This window comes from Sander vitreus, chromosome 17 (genome assembly GCF_031162955.1).
Source record: "Sander vitreus isolate 19-12246 chromosome 17, sanVit1, whole genome shotgun sequence".
Classification (NCBI taxonomy): Eukaryota; Metazoa; Chordata; class Actinopteri; order Perciformes; family Percidae; genus Sander; species Sander vitreus.
The window spans coordinates 6,476,029-6,498,127 of record NC_135871.1 but is presented as its reverse complement, the minus strand read 5'-3'; the positions used below and the strand labels follow the sequence as shown (position 1 = coordinate 6,498,127).

At 41.9% G+C, this 22,099-nt stretch overlaps 1 protein-coding gene across 1 annotated transcript in view; it reads right to left on the bottom strand.

Annotated features, from left to right (window-relative positions):
- dntt (deoxynucleotidyltransferase, terminal) overlaps nt 1-22,099 on the bottom strand; it is a 123,103-nt gene that overhangs the window by 44,892 nt on the left and 56,112 nt on the right. The window contains exons 8-10 of the mRNA XM_078273788.1: nt 17,812-17,914; nt 3,715-3,963; nt 1,155-1,238 (exon numbers count right to left, since the gene is read on the bottom strand). Of these exons, the coding sequence (XP_078129914.1) occupies nt 1,155-1,238; nt 3,715-3,963; nt 17,812-17,914 (436 nt within the window). The remainder of the gene's footprint in view (nt 1-1,154; nt 1,239-3,714; nt 3,964-17,811; nt 17,915-22,099) is intronic.

Genomic DNA, 22,099 nt, shown 5'->3' with positions numbered 1-22,099 from the left:
TACTCCGGCGTGTCACAGAAACGTACATTTTGTAACCCCATGATCTTTTCCCAAACCTAACCCTGTCTGTTCCTGTGCCGCTTGTCAGTTAAACGTACGTCCAACCCAGAGCGTTAAAAATTGATTCCAAAAGTGCCGACCAAGCGCATCTAAAGAGGACGCTGAAGGAGACTTTTTGCCTCAATAATAAACGCCAAAGGTACCTGACAAAGCGTTGCGTTTTGATGCCATGGGAGTGAGACTGTGTTGACAGAAAAATGCAGAAATGGCTTGGAGCTTGGATGAGATCAACGCAGCTGTAACATAAATTACAGAAACAGCAGCTCTACTCTTAAAGCTACACATCTCAACAGCACAACGTGGCCGAGACGGCAAAAATAGTGTATATGATGGCTTACAACCAAAAAGAAGGTCCCATCCCCACAAACTGAAATGCCTCTAGTTTGCCTTAATTGTAGTGAATACAGACAGGAAAACGTCTCACACCCAAAAGGAAGTGGCACAGATAAGTTTAAAAGAGAAAAAGAATCAGCAATAACTCACTAAAAGAATCTTGTCATCCCCTTTGAACGCATTTGCTATTTGACAATTTCACACAGATCCTCATGCTTTTTGCTGGCCGTGGTAGCCATAGTAACTTCCAGTTTAGTATAAACACATTTTAAGGGATACTCAACTCAACACAATATCAAATTCCAAATCATATACTCATCCAAATAATTTGTATGAATATGTGGCTTCCACTTGCAGCTTGTATGGTGAGCTGTTTATATTTTCTTGCTGTTTTTGGCATTTTTTGCTAAAAATATCAGTTTGAAACATTGAGCAATGGATAGAAGACAGGGAAGTGGGCCATGCTGCAGAAATATTATTAGTAGTTTGTTATCTATCTAGTGTCTGCTATAAAACTTAAAGATACATGTACATTGCAACCAAAAAATGACTTTCTAGCCTGCAGTGGTAGTATTTGACTTTAAACTGCTACATTTCTAATGAATCATTATGTTACAGCAATTATATCCTAAGTTGGTTCTTGTTTTAACCCCATCACTTTGGAATATAAATCTTATAAATATGAACTTCCTTTTTGCACATTATTATGTGATTGACTAAGGAATCAGTTCCAGTTGTTGAGAATCTAATGCTGCACTAACCTTGGTTTTGTCGTACAGGCAGTGGTTGTCCAGAATCATCCGCTGCTTTACTCGAGCGAACCTCCTCAGGTCTCTCTCAAATTGCTATGGAAGAAAAGAATCAATAGTCTGTAACCAAATATTGGTTTTACTCATCTGTTTTTATGGCATTGAAAGGAAATAGGGATGCCTTAATGCCATTTTCTTCCTGCTGACTTTATACCTATTCATCCCATAACATAGAAGGTATTTCGTATCAGACATTTTTATATAATATTGTACACTTGCACACGACTTTGTATTGACTTTTACTCTAACTCCACCATCAGGCCCATGTTTCCACAAGACGAGTTTCCCCTCAGTGTGTCTGCTGAGCAGGTGACTGGGGCACTGCGGCGGATCGACTCCCGAAAGGCGGCAGGTCCAGACAACATCCTGGGACGAGTGCTAAAGGAGTGCGCCCAGGAGCTTACCAGTGTGCTGACAGATATCTTCAACCTCTCACTCTCTCAAGCTGCTGTTCCTGTGTGCCGGAAGACATCAACCATCATCCCAGTGCCCAAGAACTCAGTTGCGAAAAGCATGAATGATTATCGCCTGGTGGCTCTCACACCTATAGTCATGAAATGCTTTGAGCGGCTTTTTATGGCCCACATAAAGGACAACATAGACAGCAATATGGATTCCCATCAGTATGCATACAGGAAGAACAAGTCTGTGTCTGATGCAGTATCAGCTGTTGTCCACTCTGCTCTCACCCACCTGGAGAACATGGACACGCCAGATTGATCTTCCTGGACTTTTAACACCATCATTCTGCAGACATTGGTCAATAAACTGCTACTTCTGGGACTTAGACCATCTCTCTGCAAATGGGTCCTTGACTTCCTGTCAAACAGGCCGCAGTCTGTTAAGGTCCATGGCATCTCATCATCCACCACTGTGCTCAATATCGGCTCGCCTCAGGGGTGTGTATTGAGCCCTCTCCTCTACACGCTCCTCACACATGACTGCTCTGCCAGGTATCGTCGTTGGACTAATCTCCAATGGCGACGAGTCTGTGTATAGGCAGGAGGTGGACAATCAGGTGGACTGGTGCAGAGGAAATAACCTTAGTATCAATGTGGATAAGACCAAAGAGATTGTTGTGGATTTTAGGAGGGGGAGGCATACCCCGTCACCTCTCATCACTGGAGGAGCTGAGGTGGAGATGGTATCGTCACTCAAATACCTGGGGATTCACATCTCTAGCGACCTGACGTGGAGTACCAACACGGCTAACATTCTCAAGAAGGCTCACCAGCGCCTGTACTTCTTGAGGAGGCTGAAGCAGACTGGCCTCAGTCCTGCTGTCCTCACCTCCGTTTACAGGTGTGTGGTGGAGAGCACACTGACATTCTCCATCACTGTCTGGTATGGGAACGGCTCTGCAGCGGATAAGGCGGCCCTGCAGAGAGTAGTTAAATCTGCTCAAAAGATCACAAACTGCAGTCTCCCTTCCCTGGATAACATCTACGCCAGAAGATGCAGGAGTTGTGCCTCCAACATCATGAGAGATCCCTCTCACCCAGCACACAACCTGTTTAACCCCCTCCCCTCCGGCAAGAGGCTGCGCAGTTTAATACTAGGACCACAAGGCTAAAGCGTCTACCCAGAAGCGGTGAGGCTTGTGAACTCAAGGACTGTCAACTAAACTGTCTACTGTGTGCTGCTGCCATCCCTTTCCCCTAAAGAACTCTATGCGTTTTATTGAACGCCGCCTCTCAAAAACTCATGAAAATCTTTTAAACTGACCATTGTGGATCCAAAGTGAAGACAGATTCAGCAACTGCATAGCCTATTTCTCACATAAAATGTTTTCAGAATCACATCTCGTTGAACTCGAAAATAAGCGTAAAAAGCTTGGTTGGTCTGTTTTGAAAACCCTAGTGGCAAGCTAGTCTATATCCACGACACTCCACTTCTGGGATTGCTTCGTTGCCGCAGGAAACTGGATGCTGGGTGTCCCTCTTTTCGGCCGGATGCCCGTTACCTTCCACTGTCTTTGCGTTGGCATTTTAAACTGGTGGATTTATGAGGGCTATGGTTAACTGCTCTTCAGATCTCTGCAGGGTAAATCCAGACAGCTAGCTAGACTATCCGTCCAATCTGAGTTTTCTCTGGCACGACTAAAACAACTTTTGAACGTACACGTTCCACCAACACAAGTTTCTTCCTGAGGTTATTTTGCAGAGGCACCGTGGCTCTGTCCGGCGCTTAGCACCGCCCAAGACGATTGTGATTGGTTTAAAGAAATGCCAATAAACCTCCCATCCCAGAATGCTGTGTGGACTAGCCAGACCCTCATCCGCAGCGCTGTGAAGGAAGGTCTGGGAATGGAATGCGACACTATTGGCAAGCCCACCAAGCGTTAATGCTGGGAAGCGGGGCCATCCCTGTGGTCAAAAAAACACCACTGTGGACATGTATCATAACTTCCATTTTCATTTTGTTTTGTAAAACGAAGGATTCCACCAACGTTAAAAATAGACAGTGAGCAGTTACTGCTCACTGTCATTCAGTCTATTTTTAACCTTCATACCCTGGAGCCGGTCCAGCCCAGGAGAGCAAAGGCGTAATGATCCACAGGTGGCGACACCAAGTCCACACGCACTGCCCTCCAACCCCTGCTGTCCCCCTCGGCACTGTGGAGACCTCCCTCCACTTGGCTGGCCTCCAGCCGCAAGATCAGGAAGCACTTTGCAAAGTGGTCCATGGCCTCAAACCTGTAGCTGGGAAGCTTTGCCATATCAAAGGTGGAGGCCTGGTAATCACAGAACAGCAGAATGCCCTGGTGAAAAGAGAGACAAATGAAGTATTTTAGCATGGATGTTGGTAGAAATTGATCATTTATGTTTACTGGGTTTTATAGATCTTTTTCTTTATAAAATGTTTTGCTTCTACTATATACAGCATCAGCCTACTATGTATCCAACACCAGTTCATAAAATGTTCTCTACAACCACTAACAGTATTACTTGTAAAACTCACAGCTTAAAGGTTAATTTCAGGGTTTTTCAACTTGGACCCTATTTTGCCCATGCATTGGTGTCTAAGTGACTAATGTGAACAAAAATCTTTGAAATTGGTCTAGTATTGAGCAAGAACGCTGTGACCTGCAGGCACAAACCGGGCTGCAATGTAATCCTATAGGGCAAATATGCATAGTCAGTTTCGTCTGACTACGTTAGAGAAAGGATCCCTACGGAGATATACCTTTTTGTTAAAGAGTAAAATCCTTTTTGTTTAACGAGAAACAGCTCAGAGATTGCTATTGCTAAATCCACCAGACTCCAGATAAACAATACTTTTAGCGTGTCTAGAGCCAGCATATTCTCACATGTAAATCTGTAAATTATGTGTTTATTTCAACCAAAGCAGAGTGGTGATTGTTGGAACAGTGGGAAGACGAACCGAGTTAGTTTTATTTTGTTTCTGTCGACTTTGAATGAAGTGTATTTTACGATGCTAAAATTACTGTTTATGTACATGGAGTCTGGTGGGTTAAGCGATACCAATTTGGCGGATGTTTTTATGTTTCAAAAAAGGATTCTTATCTTTAACAGAAAGGACGATCTCTGGAGGGATTCTTTCCATAATGTTGTCAGACACTTAGAACAATAATCTGAGCCTGTCACTGGCAAAACAAGCACTTTTGTGGACGTAAATTGAAGGTCTGCAATTGCCCAATAATTTATATTGTAGATTGTTTTTTACCTGACCAATTTTAAACTTATTCCCATCATTCACTTACACACAAAAGCATAGGAAAATATGGTCCAGGTTGAGAAAGTTACCATTTAAGTATTGACATGAAATTAACTAAAAGTCTTTTTGCATGGGTCTTGGCAAGCGACTTTGAAGTCTATCTGCCATCTAGCCAGTCTATCTTTCTCAAGCACCCAGGGGACCTGACAGCAGAAACGCGGTCACCTTTCATCTTTAGCCCAGACTTCAGAGCAGCCAAAAAGAGCACAACTGTATCTGGGGATCAGAGCCGGCACACTGACTCATAGAAGGTTACAAGTACTGAAGTATAATCTATAAGCAAAGTGTTGATCAGCCTTAAACGTAACCAATAACCCTATTCATTAATTCCAAAATGTACACCAAAGTGAGGATTACACATTTGGAGTCTCTTAGTCCTGAACAAAAGCACTGAGGATATTGCCAGAGCTGAGTCATGCCTTGTTAGCATTACGGTAATTAAGATGAGAGGATATAAGAAGCCTGTGGGATTATGTGTCACTGACTGGCAGGAACCATTTCATGTTTTTAAAAGACTCAAATACTGGAATACTGATCAAGGTTTAAACTTGGATCAAAAAAGCACAATTACGGTAAAATGTTTTTAATTCATGGATTCATGTTACAGTATTTGTTAGGGGAGCATCAGATTCACTTTACTTAAAAAGATTTCTCTATTGTCACAGACAGGCTGCAGAATGTTTTGGTGACACTGATTCCCTTACATCTGTTAAAATGTGATGTCATTCATATATTGAAGTAAAAGTTTTTACTGGAAGAATTGGAATGTGGAAATGATTGCCAGTCATCTGACCTAGAATTGAGCCATTCAATGCACCAACGCGACTTTTTCTGTTAATTGACAGGTAGGATGACAGCGCAGCCATAGAGAAACCAACCCCATAGTTGAAGCCTGTAAAAAGCTTGGAATCATTTGTGGCCTAATGTTGTAATCACAGAGCACTCACTGTTTCTGGATTCATCGTAGGATCTTTGAACGCAAAGGGTTTTCAGTGCTGTGGTTTCCATGAGCACTGCAACTTTCTTTAAAACCAGATTCTCAAAAAATCTTGGAGATAACAGGTGGCTTAGATATAGGCCTGGAGGTATCGAAAAGGGTTAAGTCAAGGTAAAGTTTTTTAAACAAAGATATTGCTATCTACGTTGCTCACTTCACATCTACGTCTTCAAGCTCAGTTGGAGGCTGCGCAGTAACACTCAGCCATCACCGGAAAAGTGACTTCACTGGTCTCAATAGAAATATATGACGTCGCTGTGTTCTTTTACTGTCTATGGGTCTGGCTAGTCCACACAACATTCAGGGATAGGAGAAAAACGTGCTCTGGTTTACTGGCATTTCTTTAAACCAATCACAATTGTCTTGGGCGGCGCTAAGCGCTGGACGGAGCCACGGTGCCTCTGGAAAATAGCCTCGGGAAGGAACTTGTTTTAGTGGAACATGTGTACGTTCAAAGGTTGTTTTAGTCGTGCCAGAGAAAACTCAGATTGGACAGATAGTCTAGCTAGCTGTCTGGATTTACCCTGCAGAGATCTGTGGAGCAGTTAACCATAGCCCTCAGAAATCCACCAGTTTAAAATTACACAAAGAAAGCGGAAGGTAACAGACATCCGGCCGAAAAGAGTGACATCTGGCGGATTTTCCAGTGGCACTGGAGCAATTCCGAAAATGAAACGTTGTTGATATAGACTACATGAAGAGCAAAGTCAACTTTACTGGTTAAATCAAGCTAAATACCCAGTCACTTTTGTCATGGCTGAGAACAGAGATAAAGGTCTATGGCTGCCAGTAAAAGGACATGGACCACTGTGTGAACATGTTCTCAGACCTGTCATCAGTCTAATTTGAGCCTGGAATGGTAAAAAAAAAGGGGATGGATGGAAGATCGAATAGAGAGATGGGCCTTTAGTCAGCCATGGTAGATGGCTAAAGCCCATACCCTGGTAAATGGTTCCACTCCTTAGATAATGGAAATCTCTGCCAAGTAAGATGTCAGTGTGCTGAAGAGAAGAGAAGGAGAGAGGGTCACTGATGAGAAACAAAGCCGTAAGTGCAGAAAAAGAGTGAAATGGAGTGAGTGCAAGAGAATCAGAGAATAAAATGTTCAACCCATTGGAGAAAGTGAGAAATAGGTGGACGAGTAGATAGCAGAAAAGGAGAGAGAGGAAAGAGACGAGAGAGTCTGTGAATTGATTTCCTCCGAGGCATGGCCTGGCTTATTGTGCCTCTCCCTGGATGCAGGAGGGTTAAGACGATTAAGATTACAAATTTTCAATTTAATTCCAGCGTCCGGCGTAATTGTTGGGATACTACTCTCCTCTCACTAGCCATAAATCTGCTGCACTCTCCTTAAAGAACAATAATTGGGAAAGCGAGTGCAGCGGGCAGCCACTCTGCCCCATCCAGCCAATGACTTAGGTTAATCACAAAGCATTTAACACCTAGTCAGCATCAGGGGCGGAGTGGGTGGTAGCGATCTGGGGCTCCAGCTCTGAATGAGTCTTTTAGGTTTTCAAAATACCTTCAATTGATCTATGCTACTACTACTATGCTATTCCTAAATCAAATATGATTGAGTAAATTGTCTTCTGTTGGCCTACTATATTTAATTCAGAGTATTGAATACTTGGATTTCCAATTAGAGCAGATTATTATGACATTTCGATTAAAATGCAGCAGATTTGTCAGTTTAACATTTATTGAGTGAACTCCAGCACAATGTCAGAAAAGATTTAAAGATTAGTAATGCCGTTTACGCCAAATTTCTACCCTACTTATGTAACTTAAAAATAGAAACAGACAAGTGTTGCCTCTTTTTAGGTGACAGGAGTGAAAATGAGTCATCCTCAACATGTGTTGTGTGCTGGTGTCAGAATGATGAAGACAGTTGGGGAACAGCTAAGCCCAGTTCAGACCAAAGATCCGCGACAAGACTAAACCGTTTTAGAACATCGCAGAGAAAAGTTGCAGCGGTCTGAACCAGCCGGTCTCAGCTCAACTCAAACCAGCTGATGTAATGGCTGCAACTCAGCTGGTCAAGTCTCCACAGGCTGGTTTTAGAATGTAAGGGACTTCACCTGTTTCAACAGCCAATAGCAGCTTAAGTCAGCTTAAGTCAGCTACAATAAAATAATCCATAATCCATTTTATTTCTATGACAAACTGTTAACGGAGTCACAACGTGCGACCGCACGCACCTACGGTCGAGCGAGCTAGAGAGTGACTGAAGAGAGGGAGCGCCTAGGACAAAGCCGTGAATCCAAGAAATGAAACGTAGAAATGTAACTGTAGCAAGCATCTCACTATCACTAATGTTATCCACATTCATATTTAGACGCAAAAAAAGCTACAAACTGTTTAGCTACAAAAAGCCTGGAAGTTAGGAGTACAAAGAGTACAAAGAGTACACGGTGGAGACGGTGTGTCATCTCCATAGATGATACACCGTCTCGTCGCATTGGTGTGAACTGGCAGCTTTCAGAACGCTGCAGACCGGTGCGTTGCAAGTAGTTGCAAGTTTCAACTCGTCTCGTCGCAAATCTTTGGTCTGAACTGGGCTTCAGATAGAAAACAGGATGTAAGCTCTACGGGATGATATTTTCCCTTGGCAGCTATCATATATTTTTCCCAAATAATCTACAGCTTTTAGGCATTCTATTATCAATTGGCTTGAAAAATAGTGCATATAATTGCCTTAAATGGGAAAAAAATCTCCCCGGAGGAGTCTGCCGCGGGACCCCCCCCCCTAGGTTTGGGCTGAGGCCCGAATGTTTATAACGTCTGGCTCCGCCCCTGCCCCACTGCCGAACTGCACAAGACATCAAATGAGGACATTGCTTCCCAGAGGGCACTGAGAAACAAGATAGTGAGAAATCCAAGGTTGCGACGGTGAAAATCTTGAGTGACACACTGGAAGCAGATCTCAAAGTAATCGCCAGCCTCCTCCACGTTTTTCCACCTCCAATTATTTTCAGGGGTGGACTCGTTTGTTGCCCAATTGCAGGCAAAAAGTCTCGATGTCAGCCTCTGCTGCAACCCTGGACCGCTCCACCTCCGCAATTACAGATAACCACTCACCTTCCTATAATAGGCAGGGAGATGGGCTTCTTAAAGTTCCCTTTACATTCAGTAATAGCTTAGCTTAAGGCGGTGGCAGTCCCCACTTAGATAATGAGGCCAGAATGACAGCATAAAAGCACTTACACACTGACTAATCTGAAATTAAAATCCCCGCGAGCCACACGAGACAAGTTGTGGGAGAAGGTCTGCAACCCATCTCATGCATGAGGCCACAAATGTAGGCCACGTCTTATTCTGGCAGATATTTCCGGTCCCTCCTGGCAGTGTATTTCTTTAAGCTTTGAATCATTTTGACGCCTTTAGAGAAAAGTATTAATGAGTTATGATGACAGTTGAACAGACAATTAAGTACCTGACAATGGACGCCCTTTGCTCGATAAAGTTTGCGGCCCTCATGCCTACACACACACACACACACACACACACACACACACACACACACACACACACACTGTAGTCTATGAGCTGCTTTCTCTCAGTCTCTTTCTTTCTTTCTTCCTGCCTGACACACACACACTCACAAATCCACCATAAAAACAGGATGACATGAAGTTCCCCGTCTCAGTATCGCCGGGGGCTGTTTAGCCCAATAGCGCTCTGTAATCATCTCCCACGCAGCAGGTAATGTCAGCGAGCATCTGAAAGTAAGCTTATTCCACCAGAACTGTTTACAGAGGGAATTACAGAGGAGGACAGCAGGAAGATAATCTCCCCCTTCCCCCCCCCCCAACCAAAGCTTCGCCTCTGAGCGCTGAAGAAAAGAAGAGTCAAGTGAACATGACTTTTGAAATTGTGATAAAAGAAAATTCTGAGCTTTTATTTCTTTCGATTTGATTATTTACTCAGGGTCTTTTCTTGAGGAGGAGTGATGAGCGGCCACTTGCATCCAGAGGATGAGGGCGATGTTGTCAGGGACGCAAGGAGCTCGGATCTCATCTGGCAATCTCTTTGACTCACAGAAAGAGACTTCAAAACCTGCCTTCAAGTCGCAGATTAGCGCGCGTTAGCCAGGGCCGTTTGAACTGTGCTTCGACTTTGATTCGCAGCTTCGGCGGAATGAAAGAGACCGATTGCTGGAATTAAAGGGCGGCAGTTTGGGTGTCTGTATGTGTGTCCTCTCAATGTCAGTCAAAGTAGCCTTTGGGGCTCAGATTTTATTTAGGTCTCAAATTGACAAACTCGATGTGACTGCAAAATAACCCAAAGAATAGACCAAATGCAGAATAGTAAAGACAGAGCTGAATGGCATTCTAATGGTGGCAATGCACACATAGCTCAGAGTTCAGAAAGCAGCACTTTTTAGTATGGGTAGGGAAAGAAAATTGATCTATGTATGAATCAGGGTTTTTTTGTGACATTTTTTTGCAATGTATTTTTAAAACGATTGTTTTCGATATTTTTTATAAATTTGTATACCAATGATCATCGCCTAAATATTTCCTGTTTATACGGTACCACCCACGGCGACTATGTCATATCCATTTGCATGTTATGTACTTTTTTTTTTTAAATGAAATAAATGTCAGACTGACCGAATGTGCATTCTTAGAAAACAATTAGTTTTTTGTGTATTAGTAAGTGTTTTATTAAACTTCAATTTTTGTTAAAGAAGGAAAAGAAAATCACAACACTCAATGCTATCGAATCGCAATATACTTCTAGAGTCACAATAAATGAAAACCGCAACACAAATCGACTCGGCAGCCATGTATCACGAAAGAATTGAATCGGGACAAAAGCATATCGTCGCAGCCCTAGTATTTAGAGACAGAGATGATAGATGATTGGAGGATGAAACATGGCCCTCTCCGTCTCTCTGTTGCAATTACCGGGGCCAAGCTGAATCTCATCTGTCTGCCACAGAAGCTGGTGGCTGACCTTCCTTTTGCCCCCAAGTTATGCTTTCAGAATATCAGCAGGGGGGGGGGGGGGGGAGAAAAAAAAATTATGAACCCGTTTTCACAAGGACGTTCCTAGATAGATGTATTTTTAACTCCCTGCAGGTCGAGGAGGGGTGGCTGAAGGGGTTGGAGGGGGGGTGCCTGTGATATTGGGCCAGAGTGAAGACACGTGGGCCCCCGGGGGCTTGATTGCAGATGACAAGGTTACACGACTTAGAGTCAACCTCCCGTTACCTCCACTTAATCATTGTCTCTTGTGTCCTCGTCCCTGCGGACTGCTCCCCTCTGTAGCCCTGTTCCATCCAGCCCGCTGAGAAGAATCATCACGCCGACAGTGGTGGAATGTAACTAAGTACATTTCCTGTACTGTAGTGCTGTACTTAAAGTGCTCATTTTCTGCTTTTTGGCTTTTTCCCCTTTCCTTTATTGTGTTATATATCTTTTTGTGTACGTAATAGGTTTACAAAGTGAAAAAGTTCACCCCAAAGGGACTTACCATCTCCAACAGAAAACACTGTTCACAAACTGCTCCAAACAGCTCTATTGTAGTCCAGCCTTTACTTTCGTGACAAACGTGCGACACACGTTATAATGCTAGCTGCTAGCATGGCACGCCCTCATACTCTGCTTCTGACTGGCTAGTAGTTCTACCCTAGGTACTGCGCATGTGCGACTCTCAACAAAGATGGAACAGAAGTGAGATGTCTCACTCTGTAGCTAAAACAGAGAGCTCAACACACAGGGTGAAAAGAGGAGCTGCAGCAGTGTGCAGTACAACAAAAATATGTTTTTTGAAAATTAAACCATGTAAACCTATTATGATATAACCTCTAAATACAATTATGAACCTGAAAATGAGTATAATGTGAGCACTTTCACTAGAAATCTGAGGTACTTATACTTTATTTGAGTCCAGTGGTGGTCTACGTGATACGCAGGTAAACGCACTATACCCACTAAGAATGCTCCAGGATTTCCATATTCCCACTTAAAAATGTGCAATGGCACGTAACAACATACTTTCCATTATAATTTTGATATATTTTGTTCTGTCATATGTGGGGTTTTTTTCTCCGCATAGGCTATATAAAGGTATTTCCACCATAAATCGGTGCATAAAAGTGTGTCAGAATGCAGGAAATGAAGTCTTTGACGCTCAAAAGTTTCCATTTTCCTGAGGATACTTTATATACTTTTACTTAAGTAACATTTTCAATGCAGGACTTTTACTTGTAACAGAATTGTTTACAGTATATTAGTACTTTTACTTAAGTAAAGGATCTGAATTCTTCTTCCACCACTGGACGCCGTACCTTCTTCAGCTCCTGAAGCCTTTATTAACACCTGCACACACACCTAATTCACTCTCACACATCCCTTCTGGCTCCTTATCCCCTCACATTCACACATAATGTCACACCTTCACTTCGTTCCCTTCCACCTATGGCGAACATAAGTGGCTGCCAGAGGTGAGAGCTGCCCGTGATGACATACAGTAAGTAGGAGGTAATTATCGCCAGGACGGACCACTGAAGGAGTGGGGGCATGTGGATGTGTGGATGAAAAAGAGACGGAAGGGTTTTCTTTTATGTTTTTAAACCCACTGATGACAAAAAAGAAGCAGAAAGCAAGGCTAGACAGCGCGCCCATGCTCTTCATCAAACACTTGTTTCCTCTGATGACCCTCTCCAACCAGGAATTTATCTGAGGGTGAAAGCTGTGTTGACAAATCCTCTGCCTTGTTTTTTATTTTTTTTATTTTTTATTTACAGAAAGTCATGTATTGTACACAGTGTTGGGGAGTAACGGAATACATGTACCGGCGTTACGTATTCAGAATACAAATTATGAGTAACTGTATTCCGTTACAGTTACAATTTAAATAGTTGGTATTTAGAATACAGTTACATTGTTGAAATCAATGGATTATTATTCACTCTCACAACTCCATGCATTTCCCAGAAGCCCCAATATGAAAACGAAAAAATCAGCTATTTGCGTGATCACTGATAGAAGTAAAGATGGAGCCGGAAACCGGCACAACAGAGCCAGGGCAGGAATGCGTTTCTATCTTGGAAATTCAAACAGCATTTCACATTAAATAAAGAGAAGGGAAGAAGAGAAGAAGCACTGCAGTGCAACTTCTGCTTGCCAGTAACCAACCTCCTTTCAGCGTCCAAATTCCTCCACCTCCAACCTGAAGAAGCATCTTAAAGTAAGTTATTTTTAGCCAAGGGTAGTCGTCTGCTGTAGTTTTACTGGTCACCTTGCTATTTTATAGTTGACGTGCGACTTTACATTCTCCTACGTGCTGATTTACTAGCCCCAGAGCCGTTGAAAGACTGACTAGCCCCGTTTGACATGCTAGCTAACGTTAGCTAAAATTAGCTCGTGGTAGCTTAGACTGCGGTTCGATTTTTGTAGTATGCAGTTCGGGACTACAAATACAATAATCTATCTGCTTGTTTAGGTACACAATCAGCCAGTTGGAACAGAAGAACACACCAGAATAGGCCTGTTTAGTAAGCTGTATGTGATGGCCGCATTCCTACTCATAAAATGCAATTCAATGTGGAAGTAATCCAAGTATTCAGAATACGTTACTCAGATTGAGTAACGTAACGGAATACGTTACAAATTACATTTTTGGGCATGTATTCTGTATTCTGTAATGGAATATGTTTTGAAAGTATCCTTCCCAACACTGATTGTACATTCTTTGTAAGTGATATTGTCCAAAATGCATTTGCAGTGATGAAAGAAGTACTCAAATCCTTAAAATGTTACTTAGGTATAAGTATGTAAGTTTCATCAGGAAAATGTACTTAAAGTAATAGAAGTAAAAGTACTCAATGCAGAAAATCCCCCACATTTTAGAAACTGGAAACGATCAAAACAGTTCTGTCAATCGGCTAATCATTTCAGCTGGGTAGTATTTCTCTCTGAAATGTAGCAGAGGCGAAGTGGAAAGGAAAAGACTCAAATAAAATACCTCAAATTTGTACTTAAGTACAGTACTAGAGTAAATATACTTAGTTACATTCCACCACTGTGCATTTGAATTAGCCTTTGCAGATCCAGTTCGGCTATAACATGTGCCATCTCGTTTAGTGGAAAACTATGATATAATAACTATCTGTATGACATTAATCGAGACTTTACTCATACAGATATTTTAACAGGGTAAAGCTGCTCTAACATAATCTCAGTGGTGTGATTGGCACAAACCTCAATTTGGTGTAAGTATTGGGGGGGGTCTCTTTCAGTTGTCCATCTTACTGAACAGCTATGCTTCTATTTTAATCAATACACTTGTTTAGACAGATCACACTACGGCTGATTTTCTTAGTGGGCATTCAATGCAACGAGCTGCAGAGTATGATCCAGAAAGTTTAGTTATAGAATAATGAGAAAGAAATGAGACTGAAGGCTTGTTAGATGCCAAAACACTGCACAGTGATTTATAATGCTATGAGACAGGATTTCACACCTCAGGATTTTACAACAAAGTTTGCCACGGTGACATGTTTTTTGTGTACAGTATAATCGCTCGACTAAAGTTTATGCTTCACGGCCAGTATATAGAGGAGGGATGTTTATAGGGACCCACAACTCTTTCAATGTCAAGTCACTGTGCTGTGAAAACCAAATAAAAATAACAGTAATTTAAACCTGCGGATCACAGGAGTTGCTTGTCCACCGTTTCCTTGATCGCTTAGATTGATTGTGTTACCGTGTAACTTTTGAATCCGAACTAACCGTTTAAAAACACCAAAGTGACACAATAACACTAACTAACTAACTGGTCAAGCCAGCAGTAGACCAGCAACTCCCGTGTTCTGCAAGGCTGATTTACTGTTTTTGTCAAAGGAGTCCGGTAGTTTTGAAGAGAGCATGGATGGAGATAACGGCTTCAGTTCCCAGTGGGAAAGCGCTGCCTGACGGCAAAGTAAAGCGGTGAAAATACTCTAAATGTAGGATACACCTAAACTGATATTGATTGTTTTAGGTGAGCTTTTTCTTTTTAGGTGGCTAAAATCCGTTAGCTGCTGCCCCCGTTCAAAGCAGTACATTGCTTAGCTTCCATGCCTGTACTCCTGCCTGATTCTCTAAACTGGGGGCGTACCCGCCGCCATCTACTTTAGCTAATACACTGATATTGTAAAAAGTACCTTATACAACCCCACTTCTCAATATTCAAACTATCCTTTATAATGACCCAAATAGACATTTGGACCAACCCGTTCTCACTCCGAACTCGTAAAATACGGACGTTTGGACAGTGGCTTTCAGTGTTTGAAGCGACGAAAAAAGCGCCCTTCAGCGTGTTTGTATAACGTACCGGGGAGAGCAGCAGCAGTTATTCTTATTCCTGTGTGTCACGGAAACCCACCCACGACCTTCTCCTAAATTCAACCGTCCCGTTCTCCCGTGTCACGGACCTTTTTCTTAACATAACTGCGTTACGACACTCAAATTTCCCAGAAACTTTTTTGCCAGAAACTAATTACAAACGTGGAAACATAACGTTCATGTTCTTGTTCATACAAATCTACTTGGCTCCTTTAGTTACTAATTTCCTCAAACGTGTTGCGGTTAATAAAAATGTGATAAGATAAACATGTGCATTGAATGGTAGTATGAAACATTTGTACAGCTTTAAAGGGTCGCACGAGAGAAAAAGAACCACTGATTTAAAACAATCATTTCTAATTATTATTATAACTGGATCTAGGTTCAGATTCCCTGTGATTAAGAGTAACAGGTTTAAGCACTCCTTCATCCCCACAGCCATTTCACTTGTATACTCAGTCCGGGGGGAGGAGGTAGTAACCCCTCAATTCACTTGTCAAAGTGTATAGTTTAGTTAGCGATATGATAGGGTTTCTGTGGACAGAGATGATGGTGGTGATGATGGTGATGATGATGATGATGATGATGACGATGATAATGACGATGTATATGCTGCTGATGGGGACAATTTGTGTTACGATGGAAGAGATGTTGATCATGTATTCGAACATGTCTGGTCACTTTGCACTTTATTGTGGGTATTTATGGCTGTGTCCTCATTCTGCAGCTTTTTTAGATGTTATTGATGCTGTGCTTGACTATTGTTGATCTTCTAGCCCACTGGTACAACCCCCCCCCCAATCTCCCTCTGAATTGTATGACTATGTTGTTTTTTATGCATTGTACCTTGCTGCAAAACCAATTGCCCTCCAGGGATAAAAATTGAAGTTGAAAGTTGAAATGTTGAAAGTAACATTTACTTCTTTACTTGTGAGTCACGCTTGCCAGACATCTAATTGCACATCCAATCAATGTTTGTATAACTGAACTTCCTTCTCTCAGGGCTGAATCTATGCATCACACATCATTTTACTGACTTGAATTTTTCCCCTTTCCTTTAAATGCAAAAAGTGCCGTTATTGAAATTTCGATTCTCATTTAATTTTATAAAGCCGGAAAGCTGGACGAGGTAAAAGCAGTGGTTGTAAAAATGAACATGCTGGACTTCTGTTTGCACAATTTGTGATTAGGAGCTCCGTTTAATGTAATTAGATAAATGTGTTTACATGCACTGGGTTTTAATCAGACACTTCTGGAGCTCATTGACATTTGTCGCATTACTGTGATATTAGCAGCTAATAATTGTCATCGTTTGAGTACAGCCAATAATTAGACCATTATCTGAAAGTAAACATAGCCTGCCATTAACATTGTCTGTCACTGTGTTTTATCTCTTGCTCACACATTTTCTCACTTTCTACTTACTGTCTCTTTGCTGTAATCAGACGCCATCTGTCTGTCTCTCTTCCACATTTATCCTCTCCTTTTTTTTTTCCTCCTTTTTGGATCCATTTTTCATTAAGGGGCTGCCGACAGTCCTTGAAAGCCCGGCTAAAAGTTCTTAAAGTGACCTGCCAAATTGTACTATTTCTCTTTTACCTCATTCACTCTCCTTTTCCCACCTTTTGTCAACCGACAAAATCGGCTCAACCTTGGACCCCCTTTCTCTCTAAGTTTCATGAAAGAAAGGGCTGCTGTGAGCTTCCAAGTACATTTCTGAAAGGTGGAGAAGTGACCAACTTGTATTGAAACATATACTGCATGCACTGCGGTAAAAGGTTCCCCTCAGGCAAGAAGTTGTTATGTCCCGTCCTGCTCCTTAGGTTATTTTTTCCTGTTTTATGTCATTTAATTATCGTTTTGTCCCTTTAACTTGCGATGATGTTGAAGTTTGTCTTACCAGATTACAGTATGTAGAGTTAGCAACCCAGCTTACTAGCGTTAGCTAGCCCTCTTTGGTACAGTTATTGCCATTGTCAGAGCCGCTAAGTTCAAGCTAGATGGCGTAAAAATACATTTACACACGTGTAAAGGGGTCACTTCGAGTGGCCACAACCGAGTACAAGCCAGACATGAAAAGGATTGTGGATAACAAAGACTGTCAGGTTTCCCACTGAGTCAATCTAGGTAAGAAAAAAAACCTATGAAAACTGCTATGTATCAGGACTGCCATTAGATCTGGAAGTCACTGTTGCTGTTGTAGTAGTGTGGACGTGCATGTGGCTCTTTGTTATGGTGCGGGTTTTTTTTCTTTTGTTGGTTCTTTATGCTGGTTGGCCACCCCTGTTATAATGCAAGCACTAAACACACAGGTTTTAAGAGGATATCTGCAGTATTGTTTATTCTATAATGTTGTCCTTCATAATTTCCCTTTATAAATAAATCTATACAGCAGTTGTTTTTTCCAAAATATAAACCGATACTACCTAATAAGTATATTTTATTATTTTATTCACAAATGATGATCAACAAGGCTAAACATCCTCATTACTCAACCTTCATTGCAAAAAAAAAAAAGGAAACAACATACAGTACATACTTGCTTTTTCAGTCCGTTAATAATGTTGGGTAGCAGACACTTCTCTTTCCCCAGCTCCGTGGTGGTCACGATAAAGTCTACGTCGTGACCAAACTCCTTGCCCCTGGAGATAGAGACATAGCGCTGTTACTCACTCACTGTGTCCACGAAATAATGAAAATAATTATCTTTGAGTCACAGCCCTTAACTGATGAAGAGGAAAGGTGGCAGACGGAGCTATTAAAAGCACCGGCAACACTAACGGCATTGACTTTTTATTCATTATTCTAACAAGTTATTTGTCCTAAGTTGTTAAGCTAATTTTTGTCGCCTCAGCTGTCAGAGCTTTAACTTTTATGAGAATCATCGTTTTCTGCTTGGATCAGTGTCATAAAGCATACCCATATGTAGCCCGACTGCGCTTACACAATGTATTTTCTCCGTCAGCACAACTGCGCTGTAGTGGAAGTGATTATGAAGCGATTATCGGTCAGGAACAGCTACAGTGAAAAGCTCAGCAGAGAACCCCTGCATGTGCATAAGATTTGTACACAAAAGGCATACCAAAGCTTCTGTCTGGAGTCAGCCCAGTTACAACACATACACATACTTTTCGCTCCTGTTATTCAGGACAGTGATGTCTCCATTTGTGTAGATGCAGCTTAAGATGATGCATGTTTAATTTATATCAGTAGCCCTTTCATTTGTGTAAAAATAATAATATTTGAATTCTGACTTTTTTTCTCTGAATTCTGACTTTCAACTCAGAATTCAGAGTAAAGAGTCAGAATTCTGACTTCAAACTCAGGAATCTGGCTTTATACTGAGGCTACATTTACACTGCTACTTTTTGTTTTTTTTAAGCTGAGTTTTGAGCCAAAAGCAAGGTTTTTTTAACTCCAGTAGAAGAACTAATCTTCGTTTAAACTAACACGCCCAAACCGCATATCTCATCAACATTCTCGTATACAGGGCATGCGCGTGCCGTGGTAAACAGGAGGCAGCATGTACGCTCCGCCTGTTGCTCTGACCCAATCAGGCAGCGAAACATTGACGTGTTGCTAAAGGTCTCCGTTTGCGGCCGTTAAGACTGCAACACAACCCCGGAGATTCCAAACCAAAACCAAAAAGTGTTTTCAAATGTCTCCGGTTTAGGGGCTCTGAAACGCCACAGCAGGGGGGAATGCCAGGTGTAAACGTAGCAAAAGATATGTTTTTAAACCAAAACGTAGCAATGTAAATGAGTTTAAAGTCAGAATTATGACTTTAAACTCAGAACTCAAATAAATGTTTCACATTTTTCCCTAATCCTCTTCTGTACACTGTGGATTGGTTAAAAGACGATTACAGGGTTGAGGTTTGATCTGTTCTCTTTTGAATTCATGTTATGTCTTCACTGAAAACCTCTGAGGACAACACTGTCAGAGTATGTCATGAGGCAGACTAAGATATATATACACTTGTGACATTTGGTTATGAAAATTTTATTCTGAATGTTACATAGGTATGTTTAGCCCTGTGTGAATATGCCTTCAGAATCATATTGGGTGTTTCTAAGATCCGGAGGTGGTGTTCTGTTGATTTGTTCTTCCTTGTTGCACTCTCTGACTGCATCTACATGTAACCCATAAGGCAACACTTGACTTGTTATCACTATTATCATGATTATTATGCATCAATTAATTCCACTGCTAATGTATGACATTAGCTCTAGACTTTGTGGTATCTTTAGTTTTGATGCTGTGATGTTATAAGATGTCAGATACTACAACTTTCTTATCGTTATTTATTGCTGCCTTTTGAAACAGAAATAACACAGGAAACATGTTTGAATGGTTTGAAAATGATTATATGATTAATCATCAACCTTTTTATTTAAATTAATCTGAAAAGATTAGAAACTAGAGGTGAATCAGTCACAACAAACAAAGGCCAAGTTGGCAACAACAGTGCTGTCCTTCTTAGGAAGAAGTTGACCTTTTTTGGGCTAGAAACGGCCCTGCTAGCTGGTGTATCTAAAAGTTGGAGGAGCTACTGGACAAAATGCTCCTGTCACAGGGAGATGCGCAGCATGTTGCCAAGGAATAAATGTGATGGAGAGATCTCTTTGCAGCCTCATGTCCCACAGGGGATGGAGAGGAGTAAGTAAGTAACGTTAAGTGGTAATGTCAGTGACATGATTGAGCTGTTGCGGAGTTTTTACTTGTACGAACGTAACAATATCGTCAGCTCGCTCACTGTAAATGCAAACGTCGGCTTCTGATTCGTTATCTGTTAACTGTAATGTTACCGTTAACATTAACCAGGCTAATGTTAGCTAACTGGTAACAATAGCAAGCTACCAAACACTTAACAACAACGTTAACAAATAATAAAGTCGCTAGCAAGCTTACCAACTTTTACATTACATTACATTGCATGTCATTTAGCTGACGCTTTCATCCAAAGCGACTTCCAATTAAGTGCTTTCGATCCTTAAGGTACAAACTCCAGACAACAAGTTGCAAGTGCAAGTGCATTAGCTTTACATAAGCAAAACTACAAAGAGCCATATGAAAGTGCAGCTTCAAGAGTAAGTAAGAGAAATATTCTTTTTTTTTTTTTTTATCCAAGGTGCAGTCGGAAGAGCCTAGCCTTTGGCGGGTGAAGCGTAGGCTTTCGGCTGTCCTGATGTCAATAGGGAGCTCATTCCACCATTTAGGAGCCAGGACAGTAAACAGTCGGGATTTCGTTTAGTAATTAGTTGTCCCTCGTTGTGAGGGGGCAGCAAGCAGGTTGGCTGATGCAGAGCGGAGTGGGCGGGTTGGGGCATAGGGTTTGACCATGTCCTGGGGCTGATCCGTTCGTGGCCCTGTATGCAAGTACTAGTGTCTTGAAGCGGATGCGGGCAGCAATTGGTAACCAGTGAAGAGAGCGGAGGAGCGGTGTAGTGTGAGATAACTTGGGGAGGTTGAAGACAAGTCGAGCTGCTGCGTTCTGAATGAGCTGCAGGGGTCGGATGGCACAGTTGCAGTAGTCTAGACGTGAGATGACTAGAGCCTGAACCAGAACCTGAGTCGCCTTCTGCATTAGAAGGGGACGTATCCTTCTTATGTTATGCAGCATGTATCTACACGATCGGGTAGTTGTAGCAATGTTGGCAGTGAAGGAAAGTTGGTCGTCAAGTGTCACACCCAGGTTTCTAGCAGTCTGGGTGGGGACTACCACAGAGTTGTCAATTGTTATAGTCAGGTCCTGGGTAGAAGAGCCCTTCCCTGGAGGGAAAAGGACCTCAGTCTTGTCAAGGTTGAGTTTCAGATGGTGTGTGGACATCCAAGAAGAAATGTCACTCAGACAGGCAGAGATGCGTGCTGCTACTTGCGTTTCAGACTCCGGAAAGGACAGAATTAGTTGGGTGTCATCTGCGTAGCTTTGATAAGAAAAGTCGTGCGAGTGAATGACAGACCCGAACTTGGGTTAAATCCCCCGTTACAGCTACAGCTGTTGTGAAGTTAGGGGCTGGCTCTGCTCTGTGTTATCCTGGTGTTTGCTAACTTTATGTTACGTTAAAAAATTGCAGCAGTAAGTTATCGCACCACGGGGAGCCACTGTCACTCTGACATTCAATACTTGTGGTGACCGGAAGGGCGTCTGATGTGCCTTGTGTGTGCAAACGCAAACGTTTATGTTGTCAAGTAGGTTTAATAAGAACTGCACACACTGTTACACATAACTTGCAGTCAGTTAACACTTGGTGTTGCGGAGCCTTTACGATTAATTAACCGTGATGTTTTAAAGCGTGGTTAATTGTGAAATTGGTTAATCGCTGCATCCCTACGACACAGGACAGGAATTTCAACTTAAAGTAAAGTATGTTTACAGTTCATTTCTATATTTGTGCTTTAAATGTCATGAGAAGGGCTGATTAGCTATGGCCAATACTGTGTGGTGGTATGGATTCCAACTGTTCAGGAGGAAGCCCAAATGTCTAAATCAGAAAATGCTATATTCGGAAGGCCTTATTGGGAATATCCAAACAGATTAAGCTGTGTTCATGACCTATATCAAATTCGGAATATTGTCATATGCAGAATAGTAGTGGAATATTAGTGTGCACGTTAACGTACTAACTCAGTTAATAAACAAATTGGGAAAAGGGAAATGGCAGCAACTGCTCCAAACTATATGTCACGTCTAGTCCCTGTGTCAAGTTTCTTTGTTTAGTTGGTTTCATGTTTTCATTGGTTTTCCCATTTCCTGTTTTAATTTGAAGTCCGTCTTTTCTCCCTAGTCTTGTCTAATTTACTTCCTGTCTTTTGGTTTTCCCGCT